Here is a 19614-nt window from a genome sequence, read left to right on the forward strand (position 1 = left end):
GAAATTTATTTTGTACTGGAACGAAAAATAAAATTAAGTCTTCCTATCCTAAACGTTCAGCATGGCTGCCAAAGTTGTTTCTACTGTCAAACCCTCTCATAAAAACATTGACACTAGATAAATTTTGGCTCCAGAGCTGTTACATTTTATACCAACTTTTAAAATTAATTTTGTTCCATTGGAATGAAAACAAAATCTTTCTAACTTGTATTAAGAATAGAATTCTATTTACATATATAGAGTGAGAAGGTTTGGTTTTGATAGGTCTATACGTGCTTTTGAGAAAGCCTAATCTTGACCATAGTTTGTTACAGTGTTGTGTCAAAATCTATACACTTACACAAAAATAGGAAAGTTTTGATTATGTTTTCACAAGAAATAGAAAGGCTTCCTTAAAAACCCTTCTGGCTAACATTATGTTTGAAACCTTTTTCTTGAGTGTCCCATATCCTGGCTACTACTGAGTTTGCTCTTTTCCCAGTGCCAGAGAACTCTTCTGAGCTTGTACTTGGATGAAAATAGAAAATATTCCTTCCCATAAGCATTATGTCTATGACATTAAAAGACGCCTTCCACATCAAGCTATACACATTTTTTTTATTTTTCAATCCTAGAAGTTTACTATAATGAACACAAATAAATGCATACTCTATGTCCCTAGTGCTATCTTCCTTTTTTTTTATTTTTTGAAGATACTGTTAAACAATATGACAATGATGAGAGTCTAAAAAAGGACATAGAGAATAGAAGAATATAAGGTAATAGAAAGGTATAAGGTATTTAAGGCGTACTGAAGAGAGGATATGAAAGATATCTTGAAAGAGAACATTTATTCTTAACTTTTTTTAAAATGAAATTCATGCCATTGAACATTTATTCTTAACTTTTTTACAAATGAAATTCATGCCATAGAAGATATTTTTGAATAATTATACACATGCTTACACATTTAAAACCATGTATTTAAAATATATCTATTACCCAACTGTAATTACATAAAATAATATATATATAATAATAAAATATACAAATATATACAACATATAATAGTAGGAACACCTATCCCATGAAACACACACTTAGTTTCAATCTAAAGTGTACTTTCTCTCTACATCATAATGTGATCAGTGCTTCAAATAATGTTACCAGCAGCAACCCTTACTTCATAAGTCTACACTCTACATATTTTTAGCAAAGCATGAATTCACAGGAATGCTTGACAACTACTTTGCATCCACTGCTTCCTGGCTAAATTTATTTCACTTTTTTGACTTGCACTTGTTAATTGTTATGTTTTCCTATCCTACAGAAGTTTTTAATATCTTGGTTATATATTTGTGATGGAAATGACAGAAGAGGAATCTGTTTCATGCACACCCAGAAAACTCAAGGATTCTCCTGTACCTGCTACAGCAGATTGCCTGTTAAGGAAGAAGTACTCTGAACATCATGAAATTTCCCAAGAATAATGGCATCACAATATTAGGGGAAAAAACAACAACAACTATAACAACAAACCCAAAGAAAAACCCCAAAACATGTATGAATAATGCTTTTAAAAATAAGATTCTATTTCTAACCAATTACCTTTGGTCTTTTAAATGAGCTGTACAAAACATGAGCTAATTAAGATTTAAATGCAAGCACTCAACTGAACTGGATTTTAATGGCAAAACTATGCATATTATGCTTGGCAATAGAAGGATCTAGTTTGGGGATCTCTTTGGCTTGTTTACTGAAACTGTACAACTAGTTGATGTCTCAGTGTGCCTGGTGATGAGGGTTGGCAGTTATGTATCTTAGCAGTAAGCCTGGAGCTTCTCGTTCTTTTATCCATCCAGAGGTGTGAGGTTTCTGCGCTTACAGTGCTTCCCTGTTAGCAAGGAGGTAAAATAAAGTGAAGCTTTGTATGAAAACAATCTGCCATGGCAGATATGGAACAGGAGAATCAAACAGGGCCTGTGTTCACTGTGATGACAGAAAGTGCAATGATTTGTAGTCAAAATTTTGTATTATCTTCTGTTTACATATTTATAGTTTCAGCATGTGATTTGCTTGCTCATCACATGTGAGTAGCAGAGATAATTGACATAAACCAGGTGGGTTTACAAGATTCTGGATAATGTAATTTAAAAGTCCACACAATTTCAAGTTCAATGAAGAAAGGGGAAAAAAAGAGACAACAGATTCCAGCAGAGATAAGGATGAGATTATTTTCTAACTGTAGAGAAAAAAAAAAAAATCATTAACATGGCATTGGTCTGCTATTAAATTGAAACAATAGAAGTATGAATACAGATGCAGGAAAACCCCACAGATAATATGGTTGTCTCATTTCATTAAAAGCAATTATTTACAACTGCATCAATAGAAGATTGCAAAAAGGCATCTTTTAAAGCTAGGAATACAAAAAATCAGTGTACCTGGATAATATAATTGAGGTATTAAAAACAGATAGCTGATGAACTCTTTGCACTCCAAGTATTGACTTTAACTAACTCTTGGAGAACAAGGGTAGTTTTCCAGCAAATAAAAGAAAATATCATATCAACACTTTAAAAAGTTAGAATAATGTATATATTGGCAATGTAATGCTGATCATTGCAGAATAACAAATAAGATGTTATTTCCTTAATGTCCTAAAAGAAGATTCAAAAGACAATAAATAAAAGGAGGGCAAAATAATTACCAATTCTATTTTGTGCTCTTAAAGAAAAAAAAATAAGAAGGCCTTTTCACAAAGATAATAGTTTTCTATGGCAAGGCTGTAATTCTATCTGAAACACACAACATGATACAGTGAAAATCAGAATTTCCTAAGCTCTGTGGCCTTGGACAGGAAGGAAAGAAAAAAGAGAGAAAAAAGGCATCATTGTGTTGACATAATTTAAACCTACGCAGGGTGTAGGTTCAAAAAAAAAAAAAGGAAAAAAAATATTTGCCACTTCCACTACATCTGAAGTCCAAAGCCTAGGTAATCCATTTACCTTCCATTTACCTTTTCCTTTCTAATATGAATGCCTTCTCCAATCTCCTCCTCCTCCTACCTCCTGCAAGTTATGGGAGATATATATATATATATTTAAATTCATATATGCATATATAAATAATAATTATACACATACACACACAGACACACACATATATATATATATGCATATATATATATATATATATATATATATATATATATATATATATATATAATTCTTCTATGCTCAGGATCTTTTCTGACTTGTATTGACCTATAACTGTCCTCATTGAATCATAATTCTAGGGAGGAATATTGGAATGCACACTGCTCATGCTGCCTCCCATCCTGAAAACGCAGGAGATGCCAGTAGAGTTAGGTATTAACCTGGTGATTAACAGCTGAGAAAAACTTATTTACAGCTGATTAATGCTGCTCCAATCTCATGGAATTCCAGGATGAGAATGGGACACAATTGGGATTTGGCATCTGATCTACTAATATTTTTCATCTTGACAACCATACCAGGAACTTTGCTAGGAGTAACAAAAATTAATACACTAACTATTGCCTGGTACTGGAATAAAGATTAATATTTTTAATTACACTTTTTTGGCTACACTGGATGACTTCTCCCAGAGATGAGTCAGAGTAGTATAGAAAGATGCTTCTGTTACAAGATTTTAGTTTTGCAGGCTTCTCAAGCACAAGGACACAAAGGCAACATTCTGGAATCCACAACCAAACATAACTGCTCTCATCTCTGCCAGTGTTTTTTTCATCTTTCTGTGAACCTTTTTCCAAAGCATCTCAGCTTATATGACAGAACCACAAAACTCTTCCACATCTCTCTCCCTCTGATTACTCTCTCATGGCCAATGACCCTTATTCAACCGTTCATTTCCAGCAACACTATCCATCTTCTTCCAGTCATCTCATGTGAGCCACATGAGGCTCCATCTGCTTTAATCACCATGCTACTACATCACAGCTTCAGTTTGTTTCCTTATTAGTATAGGACATGATTCCTTCTCAGGATTTCCCAGATAACATAAAGGCAACTTTCCTTTCCCTGCCCCTGTAAGTAGAACAAAACTGGAAAATAACTCTTACAAGAAAAAAAAAAAAATCCTTTAATACACACAGTCCCTGAACTCAAAAGGAAGAAATAGGGGAAATAAAAGAAAAACAAAACCTAGACTCATGAACAATTCTAGTGTGGAAAATTTAGTCTTGAGTAGATTTTCAGAATTCAAAGTTTGGAAACCAGAACACTTGTAAGTATTCAAAGAGTGCAGCTCTCTGTCTCAAACACTGCTAAGGTCACAGAAGGATTTTGCCATGACATTAGCAAAGAAGGGAATGACAGGGTGGTTCTAACTCCAGGCCTGGTGGAGGCAAGATCTGGCTAGCACATCCCGGGTAACATATCTGGACAAAAATTCCCACTGTGGCAAACTGAAAAGAAGCAACTGCTCATAGGCATATCACCAGTCCAACACAGATCACCTCAAAGTTTGGGAGAGATGGCATCTGTGGCCACCAATGACCACCAAAGCCCCATCTAAATATTTCTCTGGATACCTGAAACTTGAACCATAGAACCATAGACAACATAAGATAAAGGTGGTGCTACTGTCCAGGTGTTATCTCAGACCTAGGGGGAGGTTAACAAAGCCTAGGGAAAAGAATGTATCACTGATAATGGACACAAGTGGAGAACCTATGAGCCACAAGGAAAGCCAACCCAGCTGAAATCAGCTCCAACTGGATAAAAGGTGATTCTGGCATGGGAAGGTTGTGAACACTGATCCTAGAAACCCACTGACTCAAAAGAAGAGAAAGACTGAGCATGCAGACTAACCAGCATTAGAAGTGAGGTAATAATTTAACCAATAGCATAAGAGAACTGTGTAGCTAACAAGCATTAATTACTTTGCTAAAGTGTAGAGATAATGAAAAGCACCCTCACCACTAAAAAGCCATAGTGCAGAAGGACTAGCAGGACATTGCTGGATTCACGGGTGGTGTTATTTTGAACTTGAAATTGAACTCTCTCTCTCCCCTCTTTTCTATTCCTAAATCATTGTTAAATAAAATCTGTACCATTAACTTCAGCATATGGTCGTTTGCACTTTAATTTGGGCAGAGGTATCTCTCAATAATCAGATCTTATCAACACTATCATATTTAGTAGTAGCAAAATATCTTAATTACACACAATGTTATTAACCTTAATAGAAAACTGACACAACAAAAAGGTGTATAAACAATAAAAAATACACACCTTGCTGATAAAATACTTATATATTTAGTTGTAGGTCTTGTTAGAAAAATTGTACATCATAAATTATGAAATTTGTTAATATATTACAGAAAGCAAAATATTTTCCCTTTCATATATAAGGGAAAAAATTAATTCCTCAGACTCTTTATGAGAGAATCAGCCTATCATCATTCAATTAAGTGTTAGAATTAGTAAAAAATTACCAAGCAAGACTCCTACCCCCATCAAGTCATAAAAGGTGTTAGACACCTAGTTCTCCTGGATTTGGAAATATTTTAGCTACGTATTTATAAACCCTACCCTGAGCCTCTTCACTTTGGACAATAAGAGTGATACGTGATACAAAACAATAAAATGATAGAAACCCTGAAGGGGAATAACTTAGAGCAGACAGCACAAATTGTTTTATTATGATATATAATTAGCTTGCAATGTATCATGAGCATTTCTTAAAGGTCCTTGACTTCTAGGAACTGCAGACTGCTGCCCTGAAATTTTTTAAAACCCCTTCATTTCAGTGGATGCAAAGTGTAAGACCAATGGTATGGATAATAATATTACTACAAATACCAATAATAACCACATTACTATGCATGTCATTAGCCCCAAATTCACACACATCTACATGTCATATGTTTAAAGACCATTAAATGCCAGGAATCTTACAGTATCTCTAAAAATCAATATGGAAACTTGCGGAAATGGCAGCATGTTGAGTCCTGCCACACAGAACTGTATGTGGCAATGATAGAAATGCTCCTCTCAGAAGAACTTTTCACAACCCTGTGTTCTGTGCCAACTTTGTATTTGTTTATCTTTACTAGTGGAAGCAGTGGAAATAGTGAAAGCTGTGACTGCTTAAACTACACATGGAATATATGTGAATGTTCAGGAACAAACTCTGCCCAGAGAGGTGGGATCTTAATGCTGTGGCAATATGATTGATCTTTTAATTTGCTACAGCCTGAACAGAAACCGAGTCCAAGCAAAAGGTCAGAACAGGCACTTTATATTCTGTGTTAAAGGAGAGGAGAAAAAAAATGTCTTTGAGGAGTAAAGTAAGTAGCTAATGAGACACAGCACTGACAGCTGGAATTTAGTAAGTGTCTACTCCACAAGGAAAATTGCTCTTAGTCATTAAATATAGGTATCATACAAAGCTTCTGCTTACAGCTAGACTTAAATATCCTTCTGTCAAGTAGGTCTGAAAAAGTTTTACATACCAGGTAATATAATGGTGAATTTGCCTGGGAGGCTAGTCCTAAATGAAGAGGGTTAATTGCATAAAATTCACAGTCCTGTCAGTGGTAAATAATTCCAAAGGGATTTGTTCAGGTAGCAGCCTGGCATGACTGAAAAACAGACCGCAGCTAAAAAGTACTGTTAAAAAATCCACCAAAACCTGAGACACATAAAAAGTTTATTAGTCATTGCAGAAATAAAATGCAAACAAAGTTTTCTTAGAGGGACCCAAAATCCTTTATGCTCCAGGTCTGTAAGGACTGTAAAATTCTACCTGATAAAATTTTACACAATCTTGTACTTAATCACAGGATTTTATTGCCTCTCACAAGCTGTAAGTAAAACATTAACAGGGTAGGAGGAAGTACTCTTCGTACTAAGCATGATTTCAAACCCTGCTGACATAGCCCACTAGATGAATCAGTTTACATCAAACTGAGGTTATAACAGTACTACCACATAGAATAGTGTTTCATATAGGGGACTGCATACCCATAAACGAAGGTTTAAGTTTTTAAATTATTGGGAGCATCTGAGACAGAAGAATCTGACAGGTTTTCTGTAATTTGAGGCATCACCATCAAAATATGACCAAGTAACATATGCTTTAATAATGAAATTCCTATCCCTGAAAACATGTTTTGATCATCACTTAATCAGATCATCACTTAACAATTCAACAGAACATTGCTGGTATCACAAAAAGAAAGCAGTTTAAGTATCTAGATGGTTGAATGTTTTTACCAGCTAAATCCAACAAATTTGCATTTACTCAAGAATGTAAAACAAAACCACATGGCTCTACACACTTCAGTGCAAAAGAGCACTGACACTGCAATACATGGTTCAACCTACCTCATGGTACATAGGTGCATCCTTAGCCTTTTTTCCTTTTTGACCCCCAGATTCTGCAATCTGCAAGTAAATAAAGCATTCTACTGTGAGAAGATTTAATGCTTACCCAAAGTATTTTACTCATTATTCCCTTTTGCAAACACTACACTCACACTCCAAAACAGTGAGGAATCATCTTATGGCAACCCTGTACCTTAGGGAGGGAATTTTTTTGATCAGCACCTTGAAGAAAAGTCTGTAACAAAACTTCATTTATGAAGAACAGAGCAGCTTATACCATAGCAAGTCCTATGAGTAGTGGATGAGGGAGCTGGGGCTGTTTAGTCTGGAGAAATCCATTTCTTAGGGGAGACCTTATCACTCTCTACAACACCCTGAAAGGAGGTTGTAGAAAGGTGGTGATCTGCCTCTTCTCCCAGGCAACAAGTGACAGGACGACAGGAAATGGCCTCAAACTGTTCAAGGACAGGGCATGCTGGGCATCAGGAAGAATTTTTTCACAGGAAGGGTTGTCAGGCATTAGAATGACAATGCGTGGGAGGTGGTAGAGTCCTGATTTCTGGAAGTATTAAAAAAATGACTGGATGTGGCATTTAGTGCTGTGGTTTAGTTGATAAGGTGGTGTTCAAAAGTTGTACTTAATGATCTTAAAGGTCTTACTCAAGATTAATAATTCTATGAATTAGTGTAATTTTTGAAACTTCCACAGAGCAGTTTATCATTACCACAGACCAAAGAAGGCAGGATCTAGAAGTGTCATCTACAGTTTGGTTCATTATTAAAAGTTACTTTCTTGGAATACCTGTCTGTAAATGTCTTCACGTGTTATCACACTGAAGAGCTTTCGCAGTGGCAACTGCACAGCAAGAGCCAGGGCCTGGGTATGGATTTCATCCTCAATCTTGGTCTCAACAATGAAAGTGATGTTAGGCTTCCAGGCATCCTACATTCCAAAATAAAATATTTAAGGTATTCAAACTCATGCCAACAAGTTATTCTCTGCAGTTTCAAAGAGTAATCTTGTAGAGATGGCTTTACATCACTTTAAGACATATTAAACATTACTGTATTAATCACACTGAAATTGCATCCAACCCAAAAAAGTTCCTACTACTTTCTTCCAATTCTCTCTGCCATCAGGTGGCAGCATTATGCTATGGAAAACATGAATGCCTACTAACAGCCTTAAGCCTTTTCACAGGCAAATGATGCATTAGCATTTTACAAAGATTTACTAACTTTCATATGGCATTTGCAGATTTGACAGTTCAGGTAGCAAACAAGAAGTGAATTTTGAGTATAGATATTATTGTGATTATTTGATGTAGAAAAAAACTAACAATATTTTGTTAATTTTCAGGTCCCTCATCCTGTGAATTAGATAATGCCCAGATATTATTTTCTGTACATTGTAGCATTATTTTTATGATGTTTTATGAAGGTATATTTATGCATAGCATGGCTCTTGCATGGTTTCACTAAATATTATGAAGCAAGTAAAATTACTTACCAATGACAAGTTGTACACTACAATATTGGTAAGTTAAAAACACTATCAGTTTTCAAACATTTGCAGTAGCATACACATTATTGTAATGTAAAAAAATGTTTACAGCACTAAAAAAATGCCGAAAAAGAGAAGACTAGAACACTTTATTTAGTGATGTTAATCCACAAAAGCTTAAAAATTATGTAGTTTAAGCAACTTTTACTTTTTCCTACAGGAATCACTTCCACAGAGTGAGTTGCTATCTCCAGCTACAACTCACTCTAGAGTATCAGCATTACTTTATCAGCATTACTGGTGGTTGATCTAGGAGCATTTGTAATGGTTGTGATGTACAGGAATCACCAAAAATATTATTTTCAATGCATATCTGCTTGTGAAAACTGAAGGGTTACCAGAGAAGCTGCATAAAAGTAAACATGGAAAGGGATTAAGTCAGATCAAGGCAGTCCCAAGACAATCACATTAATCAGGACCAGGCTAAGCAGAGTCACAGTCCCAATGTGCATCATAGCAAGGAAAGATTTTAAGAGATTTAAGATAGGGTGGTAACTTTAGGATATTGAATATTTTAAAATATTTTTATTACGTACAAAGTCCTTGTGGAATAGGAACAAAACCTGGGCTGAGTTAGGGTAAAGTGAAGAAAAGGACCATTCTAAGAAAAAGACTCAGATGGTAAGAGAAGCATCTTCTTACAGTTTTACAGTACCCTTCTTCATTTGTTCCTTTTCTTAGATGGTAAAAAGCCTACCTAAATGTCTGCAATTTGGGAAACTGATGGCTTGGGATGGGAGAAAGCCACAGTTGACTTAAGTTTCAAAACAGCACATGCTACCATGGTGGGAAAGTTTGTCAAACACTTAAGGTTACAAAGGATAACATCACATGAATATGTCCCATTTTTCTAACCACAGAATATTCAGAAAAACAAAAGAGATGTAAAGATCACCTGGTAATTAAGTGAAACTGCAAGTAGCTACAGATCAGATAACTAATCCAAAAGGGTGCCTATAACTCCACATATCACGAACTTCCTTGATGGTTTACTGTGGCACAAAAGAAACCTCAAGTTTCTAAAATTATGAAGTACTAGAGAGATTAGGCATATCACTGACGCTTTAGGAGTGTGCAAACATGGTGGAGTTTATGAGTGTCCAGCTGCACTGGGGCAGCAGACACTGCTCATTGGGGAAGTGGCAGCAGTAGTGGGGACTGCACCAAGTACACTGAATTTCATTTTGCTCTTTTAAGTCTTTCTGCCTACAGCTGCAAGATAGCTACTGATGCACAGTGCTGTGAAAGAGCTCTAGGTATTCCAACATTGTCAACATGCACAGGAGTTGCAGCTAATCTGGATTACAGCTATCACTGTATACCTGCCAAGAGTTGGATAGTAAGACTTCATCATTCTTTGAACAGGAAGTATTTAGATGCCCATGCTTGTGTGGTAGTGCATAATTTTCTAGGCTCTCAGAACTGAGATTGAAATGCTGTCATCCTGGTGTTTCTAGTGCTGACCAGCAGACACAGAATCTTTAGAATAACCATCTACCTGTGGCATGAACTAATGGAGCAACTGTTATTGCCCACTTCAGTGAGGACCACCAAGAGAGGGAAACAAAGTCCAGTAAGTCTCACAGAGAGATGCTGAGAGCTCAAGAGCAGCAAGAATCAGGAATGTCAAGTTCCACTCAGGATCCTACAGTAAGCATGGTCCAACAGCAATACAGAGCTTACTCCCACAACTTCCTGTAGTTCTTCAGATATATTAAAAAATACCTATCAGAAAGTTCTAAAACCCTACCTTATGCCTTCTTTAGTTCCTCCTTAAAACATGCTGATAGCTTGCTGCCCACAAATTAAACAAGCTTAGCACTGATTAACATCATTGCAACAATGTCTATGGAACCTGACTTCCTTATCTTTCTCTCTCTTCTTGATTTTTTCATCCCTTGGTCACAACTGTTTCTAGTTAATGTCTCCTTCCTTTTCCAGTCTTTGTCCCTCATCTGAGCTACACTTTTTGTCTTAATGTTTCCCCCACCTACGACTTGCTCCCCAGATCTTGTCCTCTGTCTCCTTGCTCATATAGCCTCCAGTTTCATTATCTGATCCCACTTCAGGCTTTCTCCATCCTCAGACTCCTTCTCCAAATTCTTATCTGGCCCATATAATAATTCCTAGGCATTTCACAGTTGTGGTTGAGCAATGAGACCCTTCTTCACAAAAGTACTATAAGCCTTCCTAAGAGAAGAGTTTTCCACTGTGGTGCCCACTTTCTCAGTGGCCTGTGACAAATCACCAAAGCAAAACATCACGGTAGGTCCTGCTTAAGCAAAATGAGTATTTAAAAACAAAAAATAAAAACCAAAACAAAACAAAACAAAAAAAAAAGACTGACACAAACAAAATTATCCAACTCCAGATTTCTGTTATCCAAGACGAAATTATCATAAGCAGGCCACATCTCCCTATTGCTCTGCTTCAAAGAAACAAGGTGATAAAGCTGCTCCACAGAACAGCCATGAGAATACTTATACTATAGGCAAACTAAGGGCTAATACATTAAAATAAAATACATAGGATGAACCTCTACAAGATAACTGTACTGATATTGAAAATTATAAGCTTAATTAATTCTATAGAAGTATATGCAGCTCGATACAAGGTCTTCTTCACAAAAATTTAATTATTATTAGAGAAGGCCTATACCTCTCTAGTACTAAATGAAGAAGAGAAACTTTCTAAAAAAAAGTGCAATGCCTGGGAATAGGAGCTGGAAGTAAATAGTAAATATCTGAAGTAGCTACACACATCTTCTCAGTAGCTACACACATCTTCACAGTAAACAATGACCTAGACTTCCCAGAGTCATTAATAGCATGCCATCTATTTCTAGACAAACTGGTTTTGAAGCCCTTAAAGATCATTTTTCAGAAAAACTGCACACTGAGAACATTAAGTCAATGTGCAGAATAAATACACAATTATAGGTGTTTGATTAGACTATTTTCTGAGGTTAAAAAATCTAATATTTTTGCAATACCACCTCTATATTATCGATCCTGTAACAGTATCCCTAATGTTTAAGGCACTGAAAGGACAGAGAAGAAACAGATTCTGCTTCTACAGCTCAACACCTAAAATCACAACATAAAAATGTGAAGGAAAAGTAGTAAAATATATATGGTTACTTTAAAAATATTTTCTCCCTCAATATACAACTGCTTCTCTGCTTAGTTTTATTATTTCAAATGTTATTGTAGTATCAAGGCTTGAGAAAGGATCTGAAAGAGGACAGATTAGTGACCTTAAGGCTCCCTCAAATGACATTCCTAGCTTAATGTACAGGATAGAAAAAACCATAAAAATAACTACTGGAAAATCATGGAAGTGGTCTAGGGAGGTTGCAATTGAGAATTTAACAAGAGCACTACAAACTGCAGATAGAAGACCAAAATGCAGGGAGTAGATATCCCACAGAATCAACAATGCTAGTTCAAATGTGAATTTAAAAAAAAAAAAAAAATTGAAGCTGGAAATGTGGCATTGGCAACTAATACTGTTTAAACAATCTGAAACAAACTCAAATCGAGGCAGGCTGGATTGCTTTCACTGGAAAACATCCAATGACAACATTGATACAAATGACACTGTCCTAGTTTTAAAACTCCTGGCCATCTCAAGAGTTGAAATGCACCGAAGTCTCTCGTGTTAGAAATAACCATCTGTGTGGGAAACTTCTATGTCCCTCATGTCCTTCAGTTGCAGAGGCTCAAATTCAGCAAGATCAACCTAATTCTGGAAGTTCCATGCAAGCAGCATCTCACGATTTTGCTCTCAAGGTTCCATTGTGTTCCTCTGCAATGTGATTTTTTCCAACTGCTAAAAACCAGCACAGGAGTACTGCAATAGCATATGTTAAAAAATATCTAACTCTAATTCACATTAAAGAAAAAAGTAGATGTAGCACACAATTTTTTCTTCCTTTTTATATGTATCTTGTTTTCTCTGCTTCATTTCCCAGACACAAAAGGGCAGCTATTCTAGGGAAGACAGTAGAACAAGTCAGGTATATTGTTTATTTTTTCAGTATCAGTTTCTAGATCTCTTTGGTCAAGAAAAGCATCAAGCAGCCATCTTACCCTCCTCCCATTTCCAGACAATCCGGGTACCTGTAATTTTATTTTTGTGATACTTAATGTTATGGAGTTTACTGTTTTTTGTTTGCTTGCTTTTTTTGGTAGGGACTTGTTTGTTTGTTTGTTTGTTGTTTTTTTTTTTCCCTGTGTGTTTTTTTTTTTAGGGTTTTTTCCCTTAGGACAACAACAAGTACATTCATTTCATTGCAGTAGAATTTCAAATTTGCCTGTAAGGGCTGAGAAGAAACATTTGAAAACTCAAACTCAAAACAGCTGACCATCAAACATATTAGTGATTTATGAAAAATTAGAGTAGTAACAACTCTAGCACTCTGCTTTCAACAATAAGGGAGCTTGTAAACCAGTAAATACAACTGGAATTACCCAGAAAGGCTGTTTATCAGGAGTTTTGTAGCCTTAAAGAAGGACATCACTGCTTGGAAATCTGCAGTTCCACTTTCAGTATCGGCTGATTGACACACTCACATTTACTAAAGGCTTTTGTTCTTAGTAGCCTGTGTATTTGCTGTACAACATGGGCAGGTGAGAGAGTATCAAAGCTCAACAGAATGCTAATTTTTTTCTGAAGAGGAAGTAGTATGAATAGCAATCAAAAGTGGAGCCATCCTATTCAGAACATTTTTAGATGTTTCACAAGATTTCAGTTCAATTTTCAGGTCCTAAAATGCCAATGAAATGAGAGAAATCATACAGACAGGAAGTCAACACAGAACACGGCTTCCAGCTGCTATGCTTAGTTATACCAGTTAATAAGAACAAATAATAAATGACAGCTATTCCAATTAAGGACTATAATTGCCAAGAATTCACCTTTCACTTAGCAAATATCACCCTTTAGCTACTTAACACATGCAAAGTTTAAAACTACTTAAGAATCTTAATTTATATTTTGTAATTTAATTCTGTAGTGAACCCAAGCAAAACAGATGATAAATATCTGAAGGCAAATACAGTTTGCAACTCCATGTTCTTCTGCATAGCACATTTCAAACAAAAAAGATAGACATAAACTATAATGTGAGGCTCTGGGAAATCCATATTTCCCCTGTATTTGTTTTTAAGTTATGTGTTTGCCAGTTTTCACAGTGCATTTAGTAAATGCAATTATTTGGTTAGTAAATACCATTTAAATCATATTTTACTTAGTATACCCATTCATAAAAGTCTTAACAGCACTGGTAAAATGCATTTCATAGATTGAACTAATAAAACAGTGCAAGTCATAAACACATTAAAATGTGAAATTTCACCACTTGGTCTATCTGGTACAATTTAAAACCAGTTCTAGTAAATTCCATTTGCCTCCAGTAAAGGGAAAGAATATTTTTCAAACTGATGCCAGTAAAAGATTTAAAAACTCTTCACATACGAATTATCAGGACAGACATTTATTTACTTGATTAGAGTTCCTGTCATCTCCCAAATAATATTAGATTCATATGGTATTTCATATACAATACTGAGGATGAGTAAGAAATAAGTTTTGTGCACAATGTCTGGTGAGATCTAAAATTCACGCTCCTCAACACTCTCTTTTACAGACTGCTTTCAATTCCTGAGCTTTATATATTTGAGTTTAAACTTTGTATGTTATATAATGATCAGAATAGGGTGGGTAGGGGAGGGAAAGTGTGGTTAGACTATTTGCAGAATGAGATTTGATTTTTAAAAATCATGTTTATCCTTTAATAAAAACCCCTATGTGATTAAGTAGTTAAGATATTCAATGCCCTCTGTGTTCAAGAGGAAGGAGATTTGGCAGCAGAGCTATACTTGTGTCAAAGATTTGCTTTTACAGAGCATGTTTATTTACATTATGTACACCCACATTTGGCCACACTTGATGAATCTTGATTCACACATGCTCAGAAGAGATTTGCTGGCATTTCACAGTTTTGCACCAAGTGTGCTCTTGCCCATCACTGTAAGAGCTAAATAAGAACATTCCTGCAGTAGGAAATTTCAGTGGCTGCCCAGCATCTCAGAAGCCTGAGTTCAAAGGGGCAGTTTTTCCCAAGTTCCCAAGGCTCTGTCTGTGAACAGACATGGCAAAGAAAGTGAAATTAGCTTAACTGGAACAGAAAGCAGTTAGACAATACCAGAATTATGGAAACAAGGAACCTCAGGTCAGCCCCCAGGGGCACAGGCATTACGATAATCTTTAATTAGGTGATCACATTCTTTTTCCCTACAGAATTCTTGCCCCATTTAGTGAACATTCAACATTTCTCCATCTGCCTCAATGAGTGGTCCAGAATAATACCAACTTTGACATTTCCTAAATTTTGAGCATTTTATTTCCTACCCTTAAAAATACTTCAATAAATTGTTTGTGTTTAAGAAATGTAATAAATCACATGTAGATGCAGCAGAGCATACAAAGCACTTTGTTCAGTGAATTCACTGCACAATATCCACAACCACAATAAACACCACCATAAAAAAACATAATCACTAATTGGCACCTTGCTAGTAAGCATTGAAGGAAGACCAGGAACAGAGTAGGTGATGGAGACTGAGCCTTTGCCCCACTCTTATGCTTCAAGGAGGTTTCTCGAGGGTAAGGACAAAATTGACAAATAAGAAAGGACTCAAGCACCTTAAAATTCTACTGAAAAATCTGTGTTCTAGGGAGAAATAGGAAACAGCAGTGTAACCTATTAAAAAAGTGGTCTTGTTTGGCTGAACTTGTATTATATGGTTACTACCAAATAAAAGTAAAAGCAAGCAAATATTTAAAAGACTTTTGGACATCTGTGGCTTTTTGGGAAAAGAAATTAGCCAGTTTAAAAGCCTCCTCCTGAATTAGAGGTTCCTCATATTTAACCAGTGTTGCTGGTACAGTAAAAGAAGAAAACACAAACCCACATCAGCTAAAAAAAAAACCTGTTTTTTTAAAAAATTTGTTGTTGTTGTTGCTTTTTTTTTTTTTCCTTTTTGGGGTTTTTTGTTTGTTTAGTTTTGTTGTTGTTTTTTGTGGGGGTTTTTTGTTTGTTTGTTGTTTTCTTTTTTAAATTTTTTTTTATTTTTTTTAATAGGGCACGACAGGAATCCAGAAAACAAGGAAGCCACAGAAGCAATTTGTCTCACTTGTAGAAACGGTGCTAGATAAACACATGTGAGAGAAATATTATTGTTTGCTAAACTACCACCTTATTTTGAAACCAAATTCTGTCCTGTAAGTGAAGATATATGAGAATTATATTGCTTACACAGAACCTGGAAACCTAAACAAGCCTTTAGATCCTCACACTCTGTAAAAGAAAAAAAGGAAAAAAAAGGTGCCTTTTAGCTGCACACACTCAGGCAGGAAAATTACAGCCTCACATTTTCAACGCTACAGTTAATGCTGTGTCAGCACCTCCATCAAACCCCGTTGTTCAGCAGTTTATAAAAAGTTCGCTCCGAGCCGAAACTTGGCACCCAAAGCCCGGAAAGAGAAGTGCCGAGGTGAGGAGGAGCAAAGAAACGCGCAGGGCCACGCTCGGTGGCGGGGGCAAGTGGCAGGGGGGCTGCGCCGCACATCGGGCCCCTCACGGCCCGCCCGGAGCCCCCTGGCGCCCCCGCAGCCGCGACCCCCGGGTCGGGGAGCGGCCCGAGCCGCCTCCTGCCCGCTCCCTCCTTCCCCCCGCGCCGCCAGCTCTGTCCCTCGGCCGCCTTCACCTCCTCGAGGCGGGCGGACACCAGCGCGGGCTCCCAGCTCGGCAGGCCGGACACCAGCGACCCCCGGTCGGACTTGGACCGCTTGGGGCCCATGGCAGCAGCAGCGGCAGCGGCCGCTCGCCAGCCCCACGCGTCGCCCCGGAGACCGCGCCCGCGGGCGGAGCCTGCCCCCGCGGGAGCGCTGGGCCCGGCCGGGCCGGCCGCCGGCAGCGTCGCTGCAGCGGGAAAGGCTGGGCGGTCTGGGTCTGCTCAGCCTCGGGAAGGGCCGTCATCAGTGTCTATGAATATCCAAACGGGGAGTCAGAGCATGGAGCCGGACTCTGCTCGGTGATGCCAAGCCACAGAACAAGGCAACTTGAAACTGATGCACAGAAGTTGCACCTGAGTGTGAGTGCGAACTTTGCTGTGTCGCTGAAACAGGTTGCCCGGGGAGGTTGCGGAGTTTCCCTCATTAGAGATAGGCAAGAACCGTTTGGATGCAACTCTGTGCCGTGTGGTTCTAGGAGCTCTGCTTTAAGCGGGGAGGTTAGACCAAATCCACTCTGGTTCCTTCCAAACTGATGGATTCTGTGCATTCTCTTGGAGCTTTTTGGGTACTTTCATCATAGTTTTGGAGACAACGAGGCACGGCCATCACAGCTGCCCAAAGGAAATGCCTCACCGAGGCTGCCTGCGGAGTGTTGGGGCAGCACACGCTCTCATGGTCGCCAAGTGACACATCTCATGCCCAGGGCTCTATGGCCTTGGCCTGTGGCATGTACGGCTGCCCGCGCAGTTCTCAGCGTGCCCCGGAGGAAGGTGCCGGGGCGAGCTGCGGGCCCGGCGCTGCAGCGCTGAGCCGCAGGGCGGGGGGTGCGGCAGCCAGGTCCGCTCCCGGGCCCGAGCGGCTCTCCAAACACCACCACATGTTACGGCACTGGGACCAGAAGGGGAGAGGGAGGCACTGTTGGGAGAAAACAGGAGAGCTGCCAAGATAAAGAATTCATTACAGAGGAGTCATGTTGTGATCTCACACTGGAGACGAGTGAAATATTCTGTGTGATTTAACATTTGGTGAAAATACCCCAAACCACATATTGCCCTTCCCCCACCCCCTTATACCAACCAGGATTACTCAGAGTCTCCAAATCTTTATTTTTGTCAGAGTTTAAAACCCTGCTGTGCAGTCTGTTACTGCCTTAGTCAGGATTTCATTCTGGGGTGATACTGACCTAGTGTGTGTGCTGTATAAAATACGTTTTATTACACAGCTTTAGTAAAGAAGTAGGAATTTAGCTTCATAGGGCATGTCACAGGCAAGTCTCTCATAATTTTAGTTTGCAGAAAGGTATCTTCCCAGCATTTGTAAATAGTGATACAGTTGGTGACATGGGAAAGCTGAACAGTAGATTTGCCCAACATCCATTAACATTTCCCCTCAGCCCATCTATTGGTTGGTGTCCATTTTTCTCTTTTTGAATTTTTCTTTCATTGTCCAGAAAAAAGCAAAAATCAGGCTTCACTTGTTCAAAGAAATAGGCTGCATGGCATTCCCACCATATCCTTGTTCTTCACTGAAGTCTTGGATACAGTCTGTGCCTGCTGAGGTGCACTGACAGAGTATGGAAAGGAGAAATGGGGCAGGATCACCAGCTGATGTGAACAACAGTAGCAGAACAGCAGAGAAGTTTAGGGTTGAATGCATAGATTGTCACATTGCATATTGCAGCTGGTCTAAAAGCTGCAGACTGACTCAAACCAACCTGTTAGTAGACAGATGCCTGGGTGACTGATGATAGGATGGGTTTGAGCAAATACAGAGAATCCCAGCCAATCTGTTGAACCCTAGGTGCAGATGTATCATTGGCTAAGGAAATGAGTGACTAGGACCACAACCACTCACATGTGTATGCCCAGGAAATTCAGATCCTTTATTTAAGGTGAATGGAGAACAACAAAGAGGCTTTTTGTTACATGGATCATAGAGAGTAGTGTCATCTGTCTCTGCCCCGGCTCCATTCTATGTTATACAGATAATGTTGCTAAATATCCTAACTATGAACCACGCTTCAGATTTTTCATGGCTTAGTTTTCAGGAATAAATACAAATTTTGGGAGGAGTGACAGGAGAGGATTTTGCACCCAGATCTTTATGCTGTGGCTGAAATGTGCATCACCATGACTTTGGTGGGAGGTGATAACTGTTTAATTATGCCTATACCTGGATTTGTATGCTCAGATGTTAGCTAACCAACAGCTTGGAGAACACAAAGAGGAGCTGTGAGAACCATGAACTTCTCTGTTTATATCTACTGAGGGTTGCTTGATGCATAAGGACTGTTTGAAGGGGATGGTTTCATTCTGCATTTATTTACCTCCTCAGTAAATGCATCTTGATAACTTGTTTATTGTTGGCTGCTGTAGCAGATATCAAGGACAGCTGATCACTAGAAGTTTATATCAGTTAATTCAAAATTACCTCCACCACTCTCACAAACAAAGGAGAAGAAGAAATTGTATTCATGCTCTGTCATAAAGGGTTGTAGTGTATAGTCCTAAAATGGGCTATATATCAGTGAAGCCTGCTGAAGACATCTCCTGTTTGGCTGCTTGTCCCTGTCCATTTTGTTGTGCTGCCAAAGATTGTGCTTGTAGGTCAAGCTGTGAACCAGATCACTAAAACTCCCTTGGTTAAATCCCAAAATGGACAGAAAAATCAATTATACTGGGAAACTACACTGTTTGTTTCCTCCAAATGGTCTCAGCTGCACACTACCCAGCTGCATGTTTTGCAGCTGAGCCATCTGAAAAATTTCAGCTTCCTTCTGCTAACTAAAATATGAAGCTGCTGCAATCTCAGAACTTGTATTAGCAAACCTGAATGTAGTTCAGCTGTACTGATGAGCCTCTGGTTGGAGGAATAGGTAAATTTCAGATTCAGAGA

General features: G+C 38.2%; 1 protein-coding gene across 1 annotated transcript in view; it reads right to left on the reverse strand.

The window, feature by feature from the left end:
- The window catches only part of SPAG17 (sperm associated antigen 17), an 86172-nt gene extending 69335 nt beyond the window's left edge, over nucleotides 1-16837 (reverse strand). The window contains exons 1-3 of the mRNA XM_079316382.1: nucleotides 16692-16837; nucleotides 8158-8298; nucleotides 7356-7415 (exon numbers count right to left, since the gene is read on the reverse strand). Of these exons, the coding sequence (XP_079172508.1) occupies nucleotides 7356-7415; nucleotides 8158-8298; nucleotides 16692-16784 (294 nt within the window). The 5' untranslated portion in view covers nucleotides 16785-16837. The remainder of the gene's footprint in view (nucleotides 1-7355; nucleotides 7416-8157; nucleotides 8299-16691) is intronic.
- Between the last annotated feature and the right edge of the window lie 2777 nt (nucleotides 16838-19614).

The sequence above is a fragment of the Erithacus rubecula genome (assembly GCF_903797595.1).
Source record: "Erithacus rubecula genome assembly, chromosome: 1".
NCBI classification, from domain to species: domain Eukaryota; kingdom Metazoa; phylum Chordata; class Aves; order Passeriformes; family Muscicapidae; genus Erithacus; species Erithacus rubecula.